Raw genomic sequence first — 19,235 nt, forward strand, 5'->3', positions numbered from 1 at the left:
TCAAAGATACGTGTTGGTTTTTTTTCCCCAAAGGAAGTGGACTTTTAATTTTTAATACTTGTTTCTTAAATTACAGAAAATTTAAGTCTTTGCCGTCAGATCCCACTCCATAGAAAGTCTAGGGTGGCTTTAAACCAGTTTGATTTAAACCATTAAATTCTCTTCCCCTACTATTTTCAAGGTCTTAGTAAACGTCTCCCAGCACAATTGCACAGACGCTGTCCAAAGATATGTTTTATCCGACACAGAATTAAACCTTCATGTACAGTTGGATGGAAGGCCTGTTACATTTGCTGAGCGGAAAAATGTTTAAAAGTAACTGAATATGTGTTCATTTTAGAGCCGGGATTGGCATTTCTCCTCGAGTAGGATGCTAAACCAGTCAGTTGTTGCCCAGTGTCCTGTGAAATAATTACATCTGCAAGGATCTTGGCATAAAGAGCAATATCGTTCCACCCAAATACACTCCTGCTTTGCCCAGCCACCTCTGTGGAGGTTGTCAGATCCTCTGAAGAGGATAAACTTTAAAGTATAATTGCCAATAGAGGGGGCATTAAAAAGTAGAACGTAAGTGATTGACTTTATCTCATTTAAATTATTTTATCTCATTTAGACACTGAATAATATAAGCGCCATTCTGACACGGAGGAGTGCAATCTTATCTCACTGTAAAGGTAATGAGAGGCTAGTTTTCAACAAGAGTCCATTATGTTTGAACGATATTTGTTTAAATTGTCCAATTGATTTCATGTTTGCTGAAAGAGATATGCTTCTAACAGTGTTGCTTAAGCAGATGTGGTCTTTGGTTAGGAGTAATGAAAGCGGAGTTGAGACGTCTGACCCTTATTGTCATGTTAATCACTCATCTCTGGTTAAGCATCCCTGCATTTCTGGTAGCTTATTTCTATTAGTTGGTATTAAATCTTTGAAGAATGCTTTGAAATTTTTACATGAACACAGCCACATGGTCTGTGAATTCATCCAGTATGCTTCATGCCCTTGAAGCCTGCCTTAGCATTGTCCTAGATCTCAAGGGCACCAAATAGGATATCAAATAAATATGCAATTAATGGAATGTGGAGGTTTGGTGACAAATTTTGATCCTTTTCACAGTTCCAAGGATAGATCGATTTACCAGGAAGCTGAATTTAGTTAATTGGGTTTAAATATTTGGATTTTATAGTTATACTTTTCCCCTAAATTTAGAAATTTCCCAAATTTTCAAGTATGGCTTTAGAGGGAAAATGGCCCCATTTTTAGCATTAAAAAAACAAACCCTCAGAATTATTAAAATGTAACAATAATGGTTTAGTAATCTTGCTGAATGACAGATGGAAACCTTCTTTGTCCTAATGTAAAATCTCAGCAGGAAGGACTCATGAACTCCTGCTGACATATCTAAAGTTGTGAAAGGGTTTTGGAGAATTTAATCCTTGCATAAGCTACTTTATACCAAAAGTAATGTAACTGCTTTTAGAGTTGTACATTTTAAAGATGATAATACTTCCTTGGAGATTTAAAAAAATTCTAGGGCTTTTCATATATCAAAGATGATTTAAGGTTGACTTGCGGTAGATTTACTTCCAATTCATGAAATGAACAGTTGGAGAAAACACCCCAAGTCTCGACTTATGATGGTAAACTTCATAAGAAAATGAATTTACAATATTTCCTACTAAAATGGCTTTGAAATTATAGTTAAAAGGCTAGACTATATTACAGCATATGTATTGCTCTAAACAGTTACATGAGTTCTGAATTTTCTCAGTGTAGATAATTAGCTAATTTAGGTTTAAACCCTTTTCTAGCCCTTCCCCACCCCTCCTCCTCCAATTGTGTTTTTAACCTATGTGTACAGTCATGTTTCATTGCTCGGGTCAATGGAAGTTTTACTATTTTGAAACTTCCCTTCCTTCTTAAACTTCTTTCTTCTGGTTGTCAGGCTAGAACATTTTAGGGGCAATGTATCAATACGTAACCATCCTAATAAAAGCTAGCTGGTAATAATGTTCATCAGCTAAAGAGTAACACAAAAATTGAATTATTGGAAGACAGTATTTTCTTTCGTTAAGCATTAATGGAATGTCTTTGTGCTGTTAGAATGGTGGATTTTAAGAGGAGGGTCATAAAATAACCATGCTTAAAGAAATAACTTTAACGGCACTTCCTTCCTTTTCCACCCAGACCCTTGGGGCTGGTCTTCAACACATATTGAAGAAATGTAAGTAAATTTGGAAAGTTCTGATTTTCAAAAGCAAGACAAGAAACTCCTTTTCAACATTTTACGTCGTTTATTAATGCAGTATACATTAGATCCAAAACCTGCATTTTCTAAGCATACCGTGTTTGGATCTTTCAGATTCTTCTGCAGTCTTAGGTTATGTCTACAGATGTACCCTTAAGTGGATGAACAACACATTCTATAATTATTGAAAATATAGTACAGAGTGAAATGATTTAAATATAATTTAGGCACATATTGATTACGAAAATAGATATCTCTCAATACAATACTTCTCTGTCTTGGTAAAAATAATAAAGCAAAGAAAATAATTCATTTCTGAAGTTGCTTTCCTTCACCTGTAAAGGTCTGACCTCCTCCCACTATGCATATATACCCTTTACTGTTAAGGAAAGCTTTGCATATGTTTATATAGAAGAATAAGCTACGTAAATATTGAAGACATGTCATTCTCCCAAAGGAGACAAAGTGGTTTTTAATGATTCCTTGCCTCAAACCGATGAGTCTGCAGAATTCAGAACCCATATGGACACAGCTTAACATCCCTGCTCTTGGGGTAGACATAGGACACCGGTTACTGGTAAGGAAGTACAGGCCCTGCCCCTGCTGCTGCAGAGATAATGACTCAAAAAAGCCAGGCTAAAATTTATTAAAACAAAAGAAACCAGAAATATAAGAACCACAGGTGCTGACTTATTGGTATTACATCTTGGACCAGTCAAATGCCTTTATTTTCATTTAAGTTTGTTGATAGCTATAGTCAAACTGTCAGTTTAAAAGTCCTCATTCCCCGTTGTAGGGTTTTGAGCTGCAATTATATTATGTTGACTTCTAAAAGATGAATTTACCATATTCATTCGTATTTTATAGCTGATCGCAGTGGATTGGGATTTAATACCTATTTATTTCCGAGCTGGCCCTGTTTAAACTATTTAGCATTTGAATTAAATGAACGTTAATTATGCACCTTGGTTTTTTTGGTTCAGAACTATTTTCCTATGCTTGTTTTGACTCTACAGGAGGAAACCAGGCTAGCAGTGTAAATAGATAAAATTGCCTGGTCTGGCGTTGAGTGGAACTTGCTAAGAATGAAATCCTAAGGAATGCTCATTCAAAAGTTGTAGCTGTAAGTAAATCCTTCCTCCATTTGGAAAGTTCCACTGTTACTTAAGCTGACAATGATGGACAACAATATCTCTTGCCTTCCACTCTGTCTCAATCAGTAACAGAGGATTTCTTTAATTTAGCTAATGTTTTGTTCTTAAAGAAAAAAAAATGAACCTGAAAGCCTTGGGGAGTCTGATCTCACCATATTCACACGGTGTGACAGGTATTTAAAGTAGGGGAGGCATCACTAAAGCTACTGATATTTATAAACCTGAACAACCTTTTCAAAATTGTCATAAAGTTTAACAATTTAAATATCCATACTGCATCTAAAGATTCAATAAATATAATTGCATATGTTGTGCTTTTCATAAATTAAAATCTTCAAATGCATTTCAAACCAAGATGGTATTTCCACATCATGCCTATTGAAAAGCAAATATAATAGATACTATTCCTGGTCACAAAGCCAGGCAAATCCCCCTAACTCCACTCAAAAGGCAGCAATCTAATCTAGCTTCCCTACATCTACTAAATGAGTGCTTCTCTGTTAAAATCAGAATGTGGAAAAAAAGTCACTTTTTCCCCTTATGCACCTCTGAGAACAAGCATAATCCTCTCCTTGTTTTTTTTTTTAATTCCCTTCCAGTGTTATTTCTTCCAGACAGCTGAGTGGGTGGAGAAAGAAAAGTGATACGGAGAGCATTTCTCGTCTTCAGCATCTTCCTCCATCCCCAGGATTCTCATCTGACGCTTTGTGACATATGGAGTGGTGTCAGCATCTCTTCAAAGATGGCGCCCTTCACGTTGGAACCCCTCAGGTTGGCTTCTTGAAGGTCACACCCAGACAGGTCGCAGTTCTGTAGGACAAAAACAATATTCTTGGAAGTAACAGACAGATTTAAGGCCTCATCTGTTCCCTCTCAAAGTGATTCCTGGGGCATATTAGGAAAATGTTCCTGTACAATAAAACTCAAGTTATTTCTGGAGAACTTCCAGAAATTTTAGAAGAAAGTCATATTTTCTTCTCTCTGTATTTACTCTCTCTAGTTGATGCTCAGGCTGACCACTGTCAATAGGTATAAACAAAAGTTAATGACGAAGCATGTCCCTTCTGTGTTTTAGGCATTTAAAATCCAGAATGGACTCCAATGGAGTAAAAAGTATCTAAACAATCCATGAACAATAATAATGCAAGGCATGGGAGTGAGGGGGTGGGGGAGACTGTGTAAAAAAAAATCTGAGAGAAAGGGATTTCACTTCATTAAATTGCATAATAGATTCTCCTTCAACCCTAACACTCTTAGAGCAAGGAATTACCTCTTTTTAACCCCCAAATTATTTGTACAGTTCAATGAGTTTTAATAAATGTATACAGCAGTGTAACCACCACCATAAGTGGGAACTGCTTTCAAATTTCCCTTGAGATCAGGGAGTGACAGATGAGACAGGGATTTTGGATAAGTCCTACATCCCTGGGGATGGTGGGGACAATGGTTAGAGAGAAGGGTGACTGCACATAACCTGTCAGCAGCTGCCCCAACAGTCAACCTGATTAGTCTTTGCAATCAGCTGGATAAAGAGAAGCTTTCTGCTGTTTAACCGCATTGACTACATGCTAACTCAAACCAAGGAAAAACAATCATCATCATAGGTGACAGTAACACATAATAAAAAACTAAATAATGGTGCTTATAATAGGTTTATACCTTCAGTCTTAGGCTGGTTCTTTTTGCCTTTAAGGTTAATGGGGCCTGCTACTACGCTGCTAAGACCTACCAAGAGAACAAGGCGAAAACATTTTAAAAAATCAACAGCAAGCTAAACGTTGACGCGCTAGTCTCTACAATCCAGTCTATGCCAGGTTTTCTTGTATCGGGCTGTACTGTTCAGTACGATAGTCCCAGCCACGTGTGGCAGCTTATGTTTAAATGAATAAAAATTAAATTCAATTAAAAAAATCCATCTCTCAGTGGCACTGGCCACATTTTAAAAGCTCAGGAGCCATAGGTGGCTGGTGGTTACTGGACTGACAGCAGGGTCACAGAACATGCCCACTGTCGCAGAAAGAGCTACCAGAGAGCGATGATACAGACCTATTAACAGCTCTGGAGTCTGCACGCTAAATCTGCCAATCAAGATGATACATACAAGACAATACTGACGAAAAAGGTGACTGGACAGAATGAAAATCTCAGGTTGAGATTCAAAAAATATGATGCCGATTTAGAACAGGCTTCCCTGAACCTGATTTCAAACACAGATGTCATTTCAATTTCTCAAGTAGTTCAAGAAATAATCTGGCCCAATTAAATTCTGTTTGGAATTAAAATTTAAGGAAACCACAATCAACTGGATTAAAAAAGCATCTATCAAATGTATCTACTTGAGGGAGACCCAAGGAAAAGAGGAGAAATGAAATCAGCTCAGACTGAATGCCAGATTGAGTCTTCAAATCTGAACCTGGCATCTGTAACTTAGGTAACCGGATCCTACTCTGGAATTCAAATTTGTTTAAACAAGCAATTGAAAGGAAAGCATCCCTTCAGCTGGGCTGGCATGTTACCTGGCAGTTTTGACCAGCCAACTACTTTGTTTATGATCTCAATACATTTTGCAGGAGCTACTCAGTAATTCTAGATTAATAAAAACTCTTTCAACTTGCTGACTCACCTCCAAATCAGTTCCTGCCAGAGTCGCTCCTCTGAGGTTACAGTTCTTCAACTTTGCATTTTTTAAGGTAGCAACTCTCAGGTTAATTCCTGTCATTTGACTTCCTTCCATATCCACACCTTTCAGATTAGCACCTAAAGGGAATACATTTTAGGCACAGTTGAACTTGAAAATATTTATAGTCATCCATCTTCAAAAGATGCAAGGTGACTTATAATAGAGGTGAATGATGACCTCTGGATCCTTTGTAAATGACTGAATTATAAATCTGTCTCTCAACCAACATACATATATAAAGAGTTCTTTGTTAACAATATGTTTGCTTACACTATGAATTAAGCATTCATGTTTTAGTCTGTATTTTTGATGGAGGAATTAAATTCGGTCTTATGATAATTAGCACTTTTAAATATGCCCTGGAAAGTTCATGGCAGTGAAGATAAGTACTGTGTCTTCTAAATATACAAATAAATGAATTGACCAGTTCATGGACACAACAAAGCAATAAGGAATTCATAAACAAAATATTATATCCAAAAATGACAAAAAACTGCCTGGCTATATGCAAACTGAATTTCTTAATTTTGGTCCGTGTAAGGCTATGCTGTTCTGTTTGAAAGTTTAAGATGTTGATACTTAATTCTCCAACTGAAGCCTCCTTAAACATTGGAGGCCACATTTCCCGAGTTCAGCATGTTGGTCACCAGGACTGAGACCAAGCAATGGCTTAATCCCTTTGCAAATTCTCTAAGTATAAGACAGAAGAAATCTACATCCCTATGGTTGTCATGTTTTAGCAGTAACAATTGTTTTGCAGGGCTTTTTACTTACTTAACAGTGTGTTTTTACCTTAGAGAAGGTAATTATAGATAGAATCTCACCTTCTAAATTGGCTTTAAGACCAGAAGGATCTTCAAAATTGCACAGTTTCAGGGATGCTCCTTCTGCATTAGAACAGAGCATCTTGACTCCCTGGAGATTTGCACACTGGCAAAGGAAAAGAGAAATGTCCACGTATTAAGGTTCAGAATTTTGTTTGGAATAGAAAAAATTAGCTCAAACAGTAAAAGAAAAAAAAAGGAGGGAAAAAAAAAATCTCAGTTTGATACACTTACAATCAATTAGTTTCTGTTTACAATAAAGACTTTTCCAATTGAACCCAATAAAAACTGAGAAATGCTTTTAAAAAATAGTTGTTTTAAAAAAAACAAAAGGCAAATAAACAACAGCATTCCTGCTTTACATGAAACTTAAGAGTTTAGATAAAGAAGCTGAGGAGTCTGGACCATGACATCCCTATTTCTGTTTTTATAAACAGCCCAGGCCATGACAATGTGACAGTTGAAATGTCTGGGTGAAGAAACTTGTTAGGGGTATGGATTTTCTCCTTCCTTATTATTGTAGGAATCAATCAATGAAATTCTTGATGCTCAATAATGCTACCACTACCTTCTTTTCAAAGGCCAGACTGCTAAGGCCAGTAATGAAAGGCATCATCTAGCTACAAACACCACCAAGTTGTTTGTAGGGTCTTTCTGTACCAACCAGCAATGTTGTTGCTATACCACATTGTCAATCCTGAGTACCCAAGCCACAGTACAAGATATAAAGAGGAAAAAGCCAGAAAATATATGTTAGAATTGTAAATTATGCTAGTTTGTCTCAGAGGATTCAATGCCATCAGATCTGAACTCTAACAACTACTATCAGGCAGGAAGCTATCTGTAAAGGTGTTTTAAAAACTGTAAGGCACTACATAAATGATAACTGTAGTTATTATAAATTAGATCAGTGAAGAACTCTAAAATCCAAAGGCTGATCAAGTTATGCGATAGCTATACCTAACAAGAAAAATCCTTGTTTCGTAAGTGTAATTTCATTCACCCTACAGTCAATTCTAGTGAAAGGGAGATAAGCTATAGGCCATTTCAAATCACAGATAACTGACGAACACATGTGCATTTCCATCTGTGCCTGCGCTTTAATACCAGGTAGTACAGAAGCTCAGACTGACAGGTAGGACGATGAAGACCTGGAAGGACCAACATAACTCAAAGACGACTGGATTTTATGTGCTTGAAAATATAACAGGACAGGAAGCTGACAACTTGAAAATAAATGTCTCTGGTTCCCTATGTTATACTCCCAGGTAAAACAGATTGTAAGTATTATGAAAAGTTTCCAAGGTAATTATATAAGTACTGCTCTATACTCAAGGCTATGCTGTGGAATCTCAAAAAGAAACAAATATATAAGAAATTCAAGTTAAGTTTTCTGTCTCCAACCATAGAAAGCATTTCACCCACTATTTATCTAATGGTAAAGCAGGTCACCAACACTGAGACCTCAGAATTCAGCTCCTAAGTAAACCAGCATTGCAACTGTAAGAACTGGGCTATTTACTATATCAAGGGGCAATGGGTTTTGATGAAAGCAGTTAGGTTATTACTGTTTATTTAAAGTATGATAATGATATTAAGACTGTTTTTAAAAATGACCCTTATCTTTAAAAGATAAATAAAATAAATACAAGTGAAATTATGAGTTGCTGTAAAATAATCTTTGGAGAGGTACAGACAATACACGATTGTTTAAACACTGATATTGCTGAAGCTGAGGAATGGAGATATAAGGGGGATTCATTATACTAGCTCATTTTTGTTTATGTTTGACATTTTCCAAAGGAAAAAGTCATTTAAAAAAGACATAAGGAAAAGAAAATACACGGCTTAGAGTCTAGTTCTAACACTGTTGGCAAACTAGGCTTTGGGGCTTGGGCAAGTCTCCAGGTTTCAGTTTCTTAGTCTGTAACATGGGGTCACACTCGACCATCAAGGTCCCTTCCAGCTCTTACCATACTATAAGTCTTGCACTGGGAATGTGCAATGGATTCATAACAGCTGGATTATTATACCAGCTTTTACAAAGCAGACTAAAGTCAATAATGGCAGTTGGAGCACATGGAGGAAACACTCTAAAGGATGCTGACAGAACAGAGGGTGCAGGTCAGACATGGACCACGTAACTGTGATAACAGCTGAGGTCATCTTGGTCGACAGCAGAATTGGAGGGTTCCTATGGAAAGGTTTCACAGCCCATGAGGGAGGGATAAATTAGGAGAGAAGTTCAACAAGAGGGGTGGAACCATTAGGTGCATCTTGTGCTTAGAACACATCATATTTTGTGGACACTGCAATATGTACGGCCATTCATCAGCAGTCATCTTCAAGTGCCAAAGACAATTAGCGATTAGTTTTGACTTTCACGGCCCACACACTCTGGGCAACAACTCCTCAACATGAGCCATTTTTTATCAATAATTAAATTTGCAATTCTATAGCACTTCAGTATGTATCAGATAAAATTACATAGGCCATTGAGAGACCAGTAAAAGGACCTTGAGCTCACCTCCTCTCATGAGCACACCAAAATCACAACTGCTGAACAACCAGTGATAAAAAAGACTGAAACCTACCCCAAAAAAGATACTCTAAATCCAAAGACATAAGGAAGAAACTATGAGATGGCAGGAGTGGTGCACTCACAATATAATCAAATCCCATACCAACCAGGTGGGTGATGCACAAACTGGAGAACAGTTATATCACAGAAGTTCTCCCACAGGAGTGACAGCTCTAAGTCCCACGCCAGGCTCTCCAGCTTAAAGGTCTGGCACCAGGAAGAGGAGCCCCCTGAGCATTTGGCTTTGAAGGCCAGCTTCCTGAGGAGCTCCACAGGACTGGGGGAAACAGAGACTCCACTCTTGAAGAGCACACACAAGATCTTGCATGCACTGGGACCCAGGGCAAAAGCAATGATTCCATAAGAGCCTGGGCCAGACCTAGCTGCTGGTCTTGGAGGGTCTCCTGGGGAGGTGGTGTGGGGGGCGACAGCTGTGGCTCTCTCTGGGGTCATAAAAGCTGGTGGTGGACATAGCAGGGATCTACGTGAACTCTGGCTGGAGGCAGACATTTTGGGTCCCTGGCACCAAGACCTGGCCCCAACCAACAGCCTGTAGGCTCCAGTGCTGGGATGCCTCAGGCCAACCAACTAACAGCATGGAAACACAGCGCCACCTATCAGCAGACAGGCTGCCTAAAGACTTCCTGAGCCTACAGACACCTCTCGACATGCCCCCAGACACAGCCCTGCCTACCAGAGGGCCAAGAGCCAGCTCCACCCACCAGTGGGCAGGCACCAGCCCTTTCCGCTTGGTAGCCTGCACAAGCTTCTAGACAAAGCCTCACACTGCAGGGGGCAGACACTAGGAGCAAGAAAACTATGATCCTGCAGCACTGAGTATGCAAACATAGGTCAGAAAGTACCCTAGGACCAGGCTGGCCCTTGGGTGATGAGAAAGGAGTGTGCTGCTGGGACACATAGGACAACCCCTACTGAGGGCCACTTCTCCAAGGTCAAGAAACATAAGCCACTGCATACATAAAAATAAAACAGTAACTTAAACAAAATGAGATGGCAAAGGAATAAGTTCTGGAAGAAGGAACAAGATAAAACCCCAGAAGCAGAACAAGTAAGTGCAGTGGAGATAGGCCATCTACCTGAGAAAGAGTTAAGAGTAATGATTGTGCAGATGATCCAAGAACTCGGGGAAAAAATGGATGCACAGAGCGAGAAGTTGCAAGAAGGTTTTTAGCAAAGAGTTAGAAAATATAAAGAATAACAAACAGAGTTGAAGAATACAATAGCAAATGAAAAATACACTAGAAGCAATCAGTAGCAGAATAAATGAGGCAGAAGAACAAAGCAGTGAGCTGGAAGACAGAGTGGTGAAAACCACTGCCGTGGAACAGAATAAAGAAAAAATAATGAAAGGAAATGAGAGTTTAAGAGCCCTCTGGGACAAATGTCAAACATACCAACATTCACATTAAAGGGGTCCCAGAAGGAGACTAGGGAGAGAAAGAACCTGAGAAAATATTTGAAGAGATAATAGCTAAAAATGTCCCTGACGTGGGAAAGGAAATAGTCACCAAAGTCCAGGAAGCACAGAGAGTGCCATGCAGGGTTAACCCAAGGAGGAACACACTTAGACACATAATAATCAAATTGATAAAATTAAAGACAGAGAAAATATTAAAAGCAACAAGGGAAAAGCAACAAATAACATACAAGGAAATCCCCTGAAGACTATCAGCTGATTTCTCAGCAGAAACTCTGCAGGCCAGAAAGTAGTAGCACGATATATCGATATATTTAAAGTGATGAAAGGGAAAAACCTCCAGCCAAGAACACTCTACCCAGCAAGGCTCTCGTTCAGATTCGACGGAGAAATCAAAAGCTTTACAGACAAGCAAAAATTAACAGAATTCAGCACCACCAAACCAGTTTTACAACAAATGCTAAAGGAACTTCTCCAAGTGGAAAAGAAAAGGTCACAGCTAGAAACAAGAAAATTATAAAATGGGAAAGTTCACTGGTAAAGGCAACTATAAACGTAGGAAATCATCCACACACAAATATGATACCAAAACCAGTAATTGTGAGAGAAGGAGAGTACAAATGCAGGATATTTAAAATGCATTTGAAATTAAGAGATCAGCAACTTAAAACAATAATGTATACATACAGACTGGTATATTAAAACATCATGGTAACTACAAACAAAAAAATCTGTAATATATACACAAAAAAGAAAAAGGAACCCAAACACAACACTAAAGACAGTCATCAAATCACAAGAGAACAAAAGAGGAAACAGAAAGAAGACCTACAAAAACAAATCCAAAACAATTAACAAAATGGTAATAAGAACATACACATGGATAATTACCTTAAATATAAATGGATTAAATGCTCCAACCAAAAGACATAGACTGACTGCATGTAAAAACAGGACCCATGTATATGCTGTCTACAAGAGACCAACTTCAGAGCTACAGACAAATACAGACTGAAAGTGAGGTGATGGAAAAAGGTATTCCATGCAAATAGAAATCAAAAGAAGGCTGGAGTAGCAACACTCATATCAGACAAAATTGACTTTAAAATAGAAGACTGTTACAAGAAACAAAGGACACTACATAATGAACAAGGGATTAATCCAAGAAGATATAACAATTGTAAATATGTATGCACCAAGTACAGAAGCTCTTCAACATATAAGGCAGATGTTAACAGACATAAAAGAAGAAATTGAGAGTAACACAATAATAGTTGGGGACTTTAGTACCCCACTTACATCAATGGACAGAAAATCCAGACAGAAAATCAATATGGAAACACAGGCCTTAAATGAAACATCAGACCAGATGGACTCGAAATTTATAGAGCATTCCATCCGAAAGCAGCAGAATACACATTCTTTTCAAGTGCACATGGAACATTCTCCAGGATTGATCACATGGTGGGCCACAAAGCAAGTCTTGGTAAATTTAAGAAAACTGAAATTGTATCAAGCACCTTTTCCAACCACAACACTATGAGATTAGAAATCAACTACAAGAAAAAAACTGCAAAAAACACAAAAATGTGGAGGCTAAACAATATGCTACTAAACAACCAACGGATCATTATAGAAATCAAAGAGGAAACCAAAAAATACCCAGATGGGACTTCCCTGGTGGTCCAGTGGTTAAGAATCTGCCTTCCAATGCAGGGGACGTGGGTTCAATCCCTGGTCGGGGAACTAAGATCCCACATGCCATGGAGGAGCTAAGCCCGTGAGTCCCAACTACTGAGACTGCGCACTCTGGAGCCTGTGCGCCACATCTAGAGAGAAGCCCACGTGCTGCAACGAAGAGCCAATGCACTGCAACAAAAGATCCCGCATGCTGCAACTGAGACTTAACATAGCCAGTTAAATAAATATATATATTAAAAAACAAATAAACAAACAAAACAAAAAATACCTAGAGACAAATGAAGATGAAAACACAATGATCCAAAACCTACGGGATGCAGCAAAAGCAATTCTAAGAGGGAAGTTTATACTGATAAAAGCTTACCTCAGGAAACAAGAAAAATCTCAAATAAACAATCTAAACTTACACCTAAAGCAACAAGAGGAAGAAGAACAAAATCCAAAGTTAATAGAAAGAAAGAAGTCATAAAGATCAGAGCAGAAATAAATGAAACTGAGACTAAGAAAACAATAGCAAAGATCAGTGAAACTAAAAGCTGGTTCTCTGAGAAGATAAAACTAAAGGGAAGGGCCCAAATCAATAAAATTAGAACTGAAAAAGGAGAAGTAACAACTGACACTGCAGAAATACAAAGGAGCATTAGAGATTACTACAAGCAACTATATGCCAATAAAATGGGCAACCTAGAACAAATTCTTAGAAAGGTACAATCTCACAAAACTGAACCAGGAAGAAATAGAAAATATGAACAGACCAACTACAAGTACTGAAATTGAATCTGTGATTAAAAAAACTCCCAACAAACAAAAGTCCAGGACCACAAGACTCCACAGGTGAATGCTCTCAAACATTTAGAGAATAGTTAACACCTACACTTCTGAAACTATTCCAAAAAATTGCACAGGAAGAAGCACTTCCAAACTCACTCTATAAGGCCACCATCACCCTGATACCATAATCAGACAAAGATACCACAAAAAAAGAAAATTACAGGAGATTATCAGGCAAAAATCCTCAACAAAATAGTAGCAACCCGGAAGCCAACAAAACATTAAAAGGATCATACATGATAATCAAGTGGGATTTATCCCAGGGATGCAAGGATTTTTCAATATCTGCAAACCAATCAGTGTGATACATCCCAGTAAAAAACTGAAGACTAAAAACCATATTATCATCTCAATAGATGCAGAAAAAGCTTTTCATAAAATTCAACATCCAGATTGGTTCAAGATGTTGGAGTAGAAGGACATGCTCTCACTACCTCTTGCAAGAACACTGGAATCACAAGTAACTGCTGAACAATCATCGACAGGAAGACACTGGAACTCACCAAAAAAGATATGCCACATCCAAAGACAAAGGAAAAGCCACAATGAGATGGCAGGAGGGGCACAATCACAATAAAATCAAATCCCATAACTGCTGGGTGGGTGACCCACAAACTGGAGAACTCTTATACAACAGAAGTCCACCCACTGGAGTGAAGGTTCTGAGCCCCACGTCACGCTTCCGAACCTGGGGTCCGGCAGCGGGAGGAGGAATTCCTAGAAAATCAGACTTTGAAGACTAGTGGGATTTGATTGCAGGATGTTGACAGGACTGGGGTAAACAGAGACTCCACTCTTGGAAGGCACACACAAAGTAGTGTGTGCATTGGGACCCAGGGGAAGGAGCAGTGACCCCATAGAGACTGAAACAGAACGACTTGCTAGTGTTGGGGGGGTCTCCTGCAGAGGCGGGGGTTGGCTCTGTCTCACTGTGAGGACAAGGACACTGGAAGCAGAAGTTCTGGGAAGTATTCCTTGGCGTGAGCCCTCCCAGAGGCTGCCATTAGCCCCACCAAAGAGCCCTGTTGTTGTTTGGCCTGAGGCTCCAGTGTTGGGTGCCTCAGGCCAAACAACCAACAGGGAGGGAACCCAGCCCCACCATCAGCAGACAAGTGGATTAAAGTTTTACTGAGTTCTGCCCACCAGAGCAACAAACAGCCAGCTCTATCCACCACCAGTCCCTCCCATCAGGAAACTTGCACAAGCTTCTTAGATAGCCTCATCCACCAGAGGGCAGGCAGCAGAAGCAAGAAGAACTAAAATATTTATACACCCAACATAAGAGCACCTCAATACATAAGGCAAATACTAACAGCCATAAAAGCAGAAATCGACAGTAACACATACATAGTAGGGGGCTTTAACACCCCACTTTAACCAATGCACAGATCATCCTAAATGAAAATAAATAAGGAAACACAAGCTTTAAATGATACATTAAACAAGATGGACTTAAATGATATTTATAGGACATTCCACCTAAAAACAACAGAATACACATTTTTCTCAAGTGCTCATGGAACATTCTCCAGGACAGATCATATCCTAGGTCACAAATCAAGCCTTGGTAAATTTAAGAAAATTGAAATTGTATCAACTATCTTTTCCAACCAAAACGCTATGAGACTAGATCTCAATTACAGGAAAAGGTCTGTAAAAAATACAAACACATGGAGGCTAAACAATACACTACTTAATAACAAAGTGATCACTGAAGAAATCAAAGAGGAAATAAAAACATACCTAGAAACAAATGACAATGGAGACACAACAACCCAAAACCTATGGGATGCAGCAAAAGCAGTTCTAAGGGGGAAGTTTATAGCAATACAATACTACCTTAAGAAACAGGAAACATCTTGAATAAACAACTTAAACTTGCACCTAAAGCAATTAGAGAAAGAAGAACAAAAAACCCCCAAAGTTAGCAGAAGGAAAGAAATCATAAAGATCAGATCAGAAATAAATGAAAAAGAAATGAAGGAAACAATAGCAAAGATCAATAAAACTAAAAGCTGGGTCTTTGAGAAGATAAACAAAATCGATAAACCATTAGCCAGACTCATCAAGAAAAAAAGGGAGAAGACTCAAATCAGCAGAATTAGAAATGAAAAATCAGAAGTAACAACTGACACTGCAGAAATACAAAAGATCATGAGAGATTACTACCAGCAACACTATGCCAATAAAATGGACAACCTGGAGGAAATGGACAAATTCTCATACATGCACAACCTGCCAAGACTGAATCAGGAAGAAAAGGAAAATATGAACAGACCAATCACAAGCACTGAAATTGAAACTGTGATTAAAAAACTTCCAAGAAACAAAAGCCCAGGACCAGATGGCTTCACAGGCGAATTCAATCAAACATTTAGAGAAGAGCTAACACCTATCCTTCTCAAACTCTTCCAAAATATAGCAGAGGGAGGAACACTCCCAAACTCATTCTACGAGGCCACCATCACCTTGATACCAAAACTAGACAAGGATGTCACAAAGAAAGAAAACTACAGGCCAATATCACAGATGAACATAGATGCAAAAATCCTCAACAAAATACTAGCAAACAGAATCCAACAACACGTTAAAAGGATCATACACCATGATCAAATGGGGTTTAATCCAGGAATGGAAGCATGCTTCAACATATGCAAATCAATCAATGTGATAAACCATATTAACAAATTGAAGGAGAAAAACCATATGATCATCTCAATAGATGCAGAGAAAGCTTTTGACAAAATTCAACAACCATTTTGATAAAAACCCTGCAGAAAGTAGGCATAGAAGGAACTTTCCTCAACATAATAATGGCCATATATGACAAACCCACAGCCAACATCGTCCTCAATGGTGAAAAACTGAAAGCATTTCCACTAAGATCAGGAACAAGACTAGGTGGCCCACTCTCACCACTATTATTCAAAATAATTTTGGAAGTTTTAGCTACAGCAATCAGAGAAGAAAAGGAATCCAAATCGGAAAAGAAGTAAAGCTGTCACTGTTTGCAGATGACGCGATACTATACGTAGAGAATCCTAAAGATGCTACCAGAAAACTCCTAGAGCTAATCAATGAATTTGGTAAAGTAGCAGGATACAAAATTAATGCACAGAAATCTCTGGCCTTCCTATACACTAATGATGAAAAATCTGAAAGTGAAATCAAGAAAACACTCCCATTTACCACTGCAACAAAAAGAATAAAATATCTAGGAATAAACCTACTTAGGGAGACAAAAGACCTGTATGCAGAAAATTATAAGACACTGATGAAAGAAATTAAAGATGATACAAATAGATGGAGAGATATACCACGTTCTTGGATTGGAAGAATCAACATTGTGAAAATGACTCTACTACCCAAAGCAATCTACAGATTCAATGCAATCCCTATCAAACTACCACTGGCATTTTTCACGAAACTAGAACAATAAATTTCACAATTTGTAATGGAAACACAAAGACCCCGAATAGTCAAAGCAATGTTGAGAACGAAAAACGGAGGTGGAGGAATCAGGCTCTCTGACTTCAGACTATACTACAAAGCTACAGTAATCAAGACAGCATGGTACTGGCACAAAAACAGAAAGATAGATCAATGGAACAGGATAGAAAGCCCAGAGATAAACCCACGCACATATGGTCACCTTATCTTTGACAAAGGAGGCAGGAATGTACAGTGGAGAAAGGACAGCCTCTTCAATAAGTGGTGCTCGGAAAACTGGACAGGTACACATAAAAGTATGAGATTAGATCACTCCCTAACACCATACACAAAAATAAGCTCAAAATGGATTAAAGACCTAAATGTAAGGCCAGAAACTATCAAACTCTTAGAGGAAAACATAGGCAGAACACTCTATGACATAAAATACAGCAAGATCCTTTTTGACCCACCTCCTAGAGTAATGGAAATAAAAACAAAAATAAACAATTGGGACCTAATGAAACTTCAAAGCTTTTGCACAGCAAAGAAAACCATAAACAAGACCAAAAGACAACCCTCAGAATGGGAGAAAATATTTGCAAATGAAGCAACTGACAAAGGATTAATCTCCAAAATTTATAAGCAGCTCATGCAGCTCAATAACAAAAAACCAAACAACCCAATCCAAAAATGGGCAGAAGACCTAAATAGACATTTCTCCAAAGAAGATATACAGACTGCCAACAAACACATGAAAGAATGCTCAACATCATTAATCATTAGAGAAATGCAAATCAAAACTACAATGAGATATCATCTCACACCAGTCAGAAAAGTCATCATCAAAAGATCTAATAACAGGGCTTCCCTGGTGGCGCAGTGGTTGAGAGTCCGCCTGCCGATGCAGGGGACACGGGTTCATGCCCCGGTCCGGGAGGATCCCACATGCCGCAAAGCGGCTGGGCCCGTGAGCCATGGCCGCTGAGCCTGCACGTCTGGAGCCTGTGCTCTGCGGCGGGAGGGGCCGCAACGGTGAGAGGCCCGCGTACCGCAAAAAAAAAAATCTAGAAACAATAAATGCTGGAGAGGGTGTGGAGCAAAGGGAACCCTCTTGCACTGCTGGTGGTAATGTAAATTGATACAGCCACTGTGGAGAACAGTATGGAGGTTCCTTAAAAAACTACAAATAGAACTACCATATGACCCAGTAATCCCACTACTGCGAATTATACCCTGAAAAAACCATGATTCAAAAAGTCATGTGCCAAAATGTTCATTGCAGCTCTATTTACAATAGCCCAGAGATGGAAACAACCTAACTGTCCATCATCGGCTGAATGGATAAAGAAGATGCGGCACATATATACAATGGAATATTACTCAGCCATAAAAAGAAACGAAATTGAGCTATTTGTAATGAGATGGATAGACCTAGAGTCTGTCATACAGAGTAAAGTAAATCAGAAAGAGAAAGACAAATACCGTATCCTAACACATATATATGGAATTTAAGAAAAAAAAATGTCATGAAGAACCTAGGGGTAAGACAGGAATAAAGACACAGACCTACTGGAGAACGAACTTGAGGATATGGGGAGGGGAAGGGTGAGCTGTGACCAAGCGAGCGAGAGGCAAGGACATATTTACACTACCATACGTAAGGTAGATAGCTAGTGGGAAGCAGCCGCATAGCACAGGGATATCAGTTCGGTGCTTTGTGACCGCCTGGAGGGGTGGCAAAGGGAGGGTTGGAGGGAGGAATATGCAAGAGGGAAGAGATATGGGAACATATGTATATGTATAACTGATTCACTTTGTTATAAAGCAGAAACTAACACACCATTGTAAAACAATTATACTCCAATAAAGATGTTAAAAAAAAAAAAAAAGAAGAACTACAAGTCTGTGGAACAAAAACCACATTCATAGCAAGACAGACAAGATGAAAAGGCAGAGGGCTATGTACCAGATGAAGGAACAAGATAAAACCCCAGAAAAACCACTAAATGAAGTGGAGATAGCATTCAGAATAATGGTAGTGAAGATGATCCAGGACCTCAGAAAAATAATGGAGGCAAAGATCAAGAAGATGAAAGACATGTTTAACAAAGACTTAGAAGAATTAAAGAACAAACAAACAGAGATGAACAATACAATAATGGAAATGAAAAATACAGTAGAAAGAATCAATAGCAGAATAACTGAGGCAGAAGAACGGATAAGCAACCTGGAAGACAGAATGGTGGAGTTCACTGTTGCAGAACAGAATAAAGAAAAAGAATGAAAAGAAATGAAGACAGCCTAAGAGACCTCTGGGACAACATTAAGCGCAACAAAATTTGCATTATA

General features: G+C 38.6%; 1 protein-coding gene and 1 long non-coding RNA gene across 4 annotated transcripts in view; one reads left to right on the plus strand and one right to left on the minus strand.

The window, feature by feature from the left end:
- The first annotated feature begins 611 nt into the window (after positions 1–611).
- Positions 612–4,107, plus strand: LOC132427560 (uncharacterized). The gene is made up of 3 exons (XR_009519931.1): positions 612–674; positions 2,185–2,221; positions 3,999–4,107. It is a non-coding gene; the product is annotated as an uncharacterized lncRNA (long non-coding RNA).
- KCTD9 (potassium channel tetramerization domain containing 9) overlaps positions 2,292–19,235 on the minus strand; it is a 61,109-nt gene continuing 44,165 nt past the window's right edge. For all 3 annotated transcript variants that reach the window (XM_060015185.1, XM_060015187.1, XM_060015186.1), the window contains 3 exons: positions 6,904–7,009; positions 6,023–6,156; positions 2,292–4,209 (listed from right to left, as the gene is read on the minus strand). In XM_060015185.1, the coding sequence (XP_059871168.1) occupies positions 4,093–4,209; positions 6,023–6,156; positions 6,904–7,009 (357 nt within the window). In that variant the 3' untranslated portion in view covers positions 2,292–4,092. The remainder of the gene's footprint in view (positions 4,210–6,022; positions 6,157–6,903; positions 7,010–19,235) is intronic.

Source organism: Delphinus delphis, chromosome 6 (assembly GCF_949987515.2).
Source record: "Delphinus delphis chromosome 6, mDelDel1.2, whole genome shotgun sequence".
NCBI lineage: Eukaryota > Metazoa > Chordata > Mammalia > Artiodactyla > Delphinidae > Delphinus > Delphinus delphis.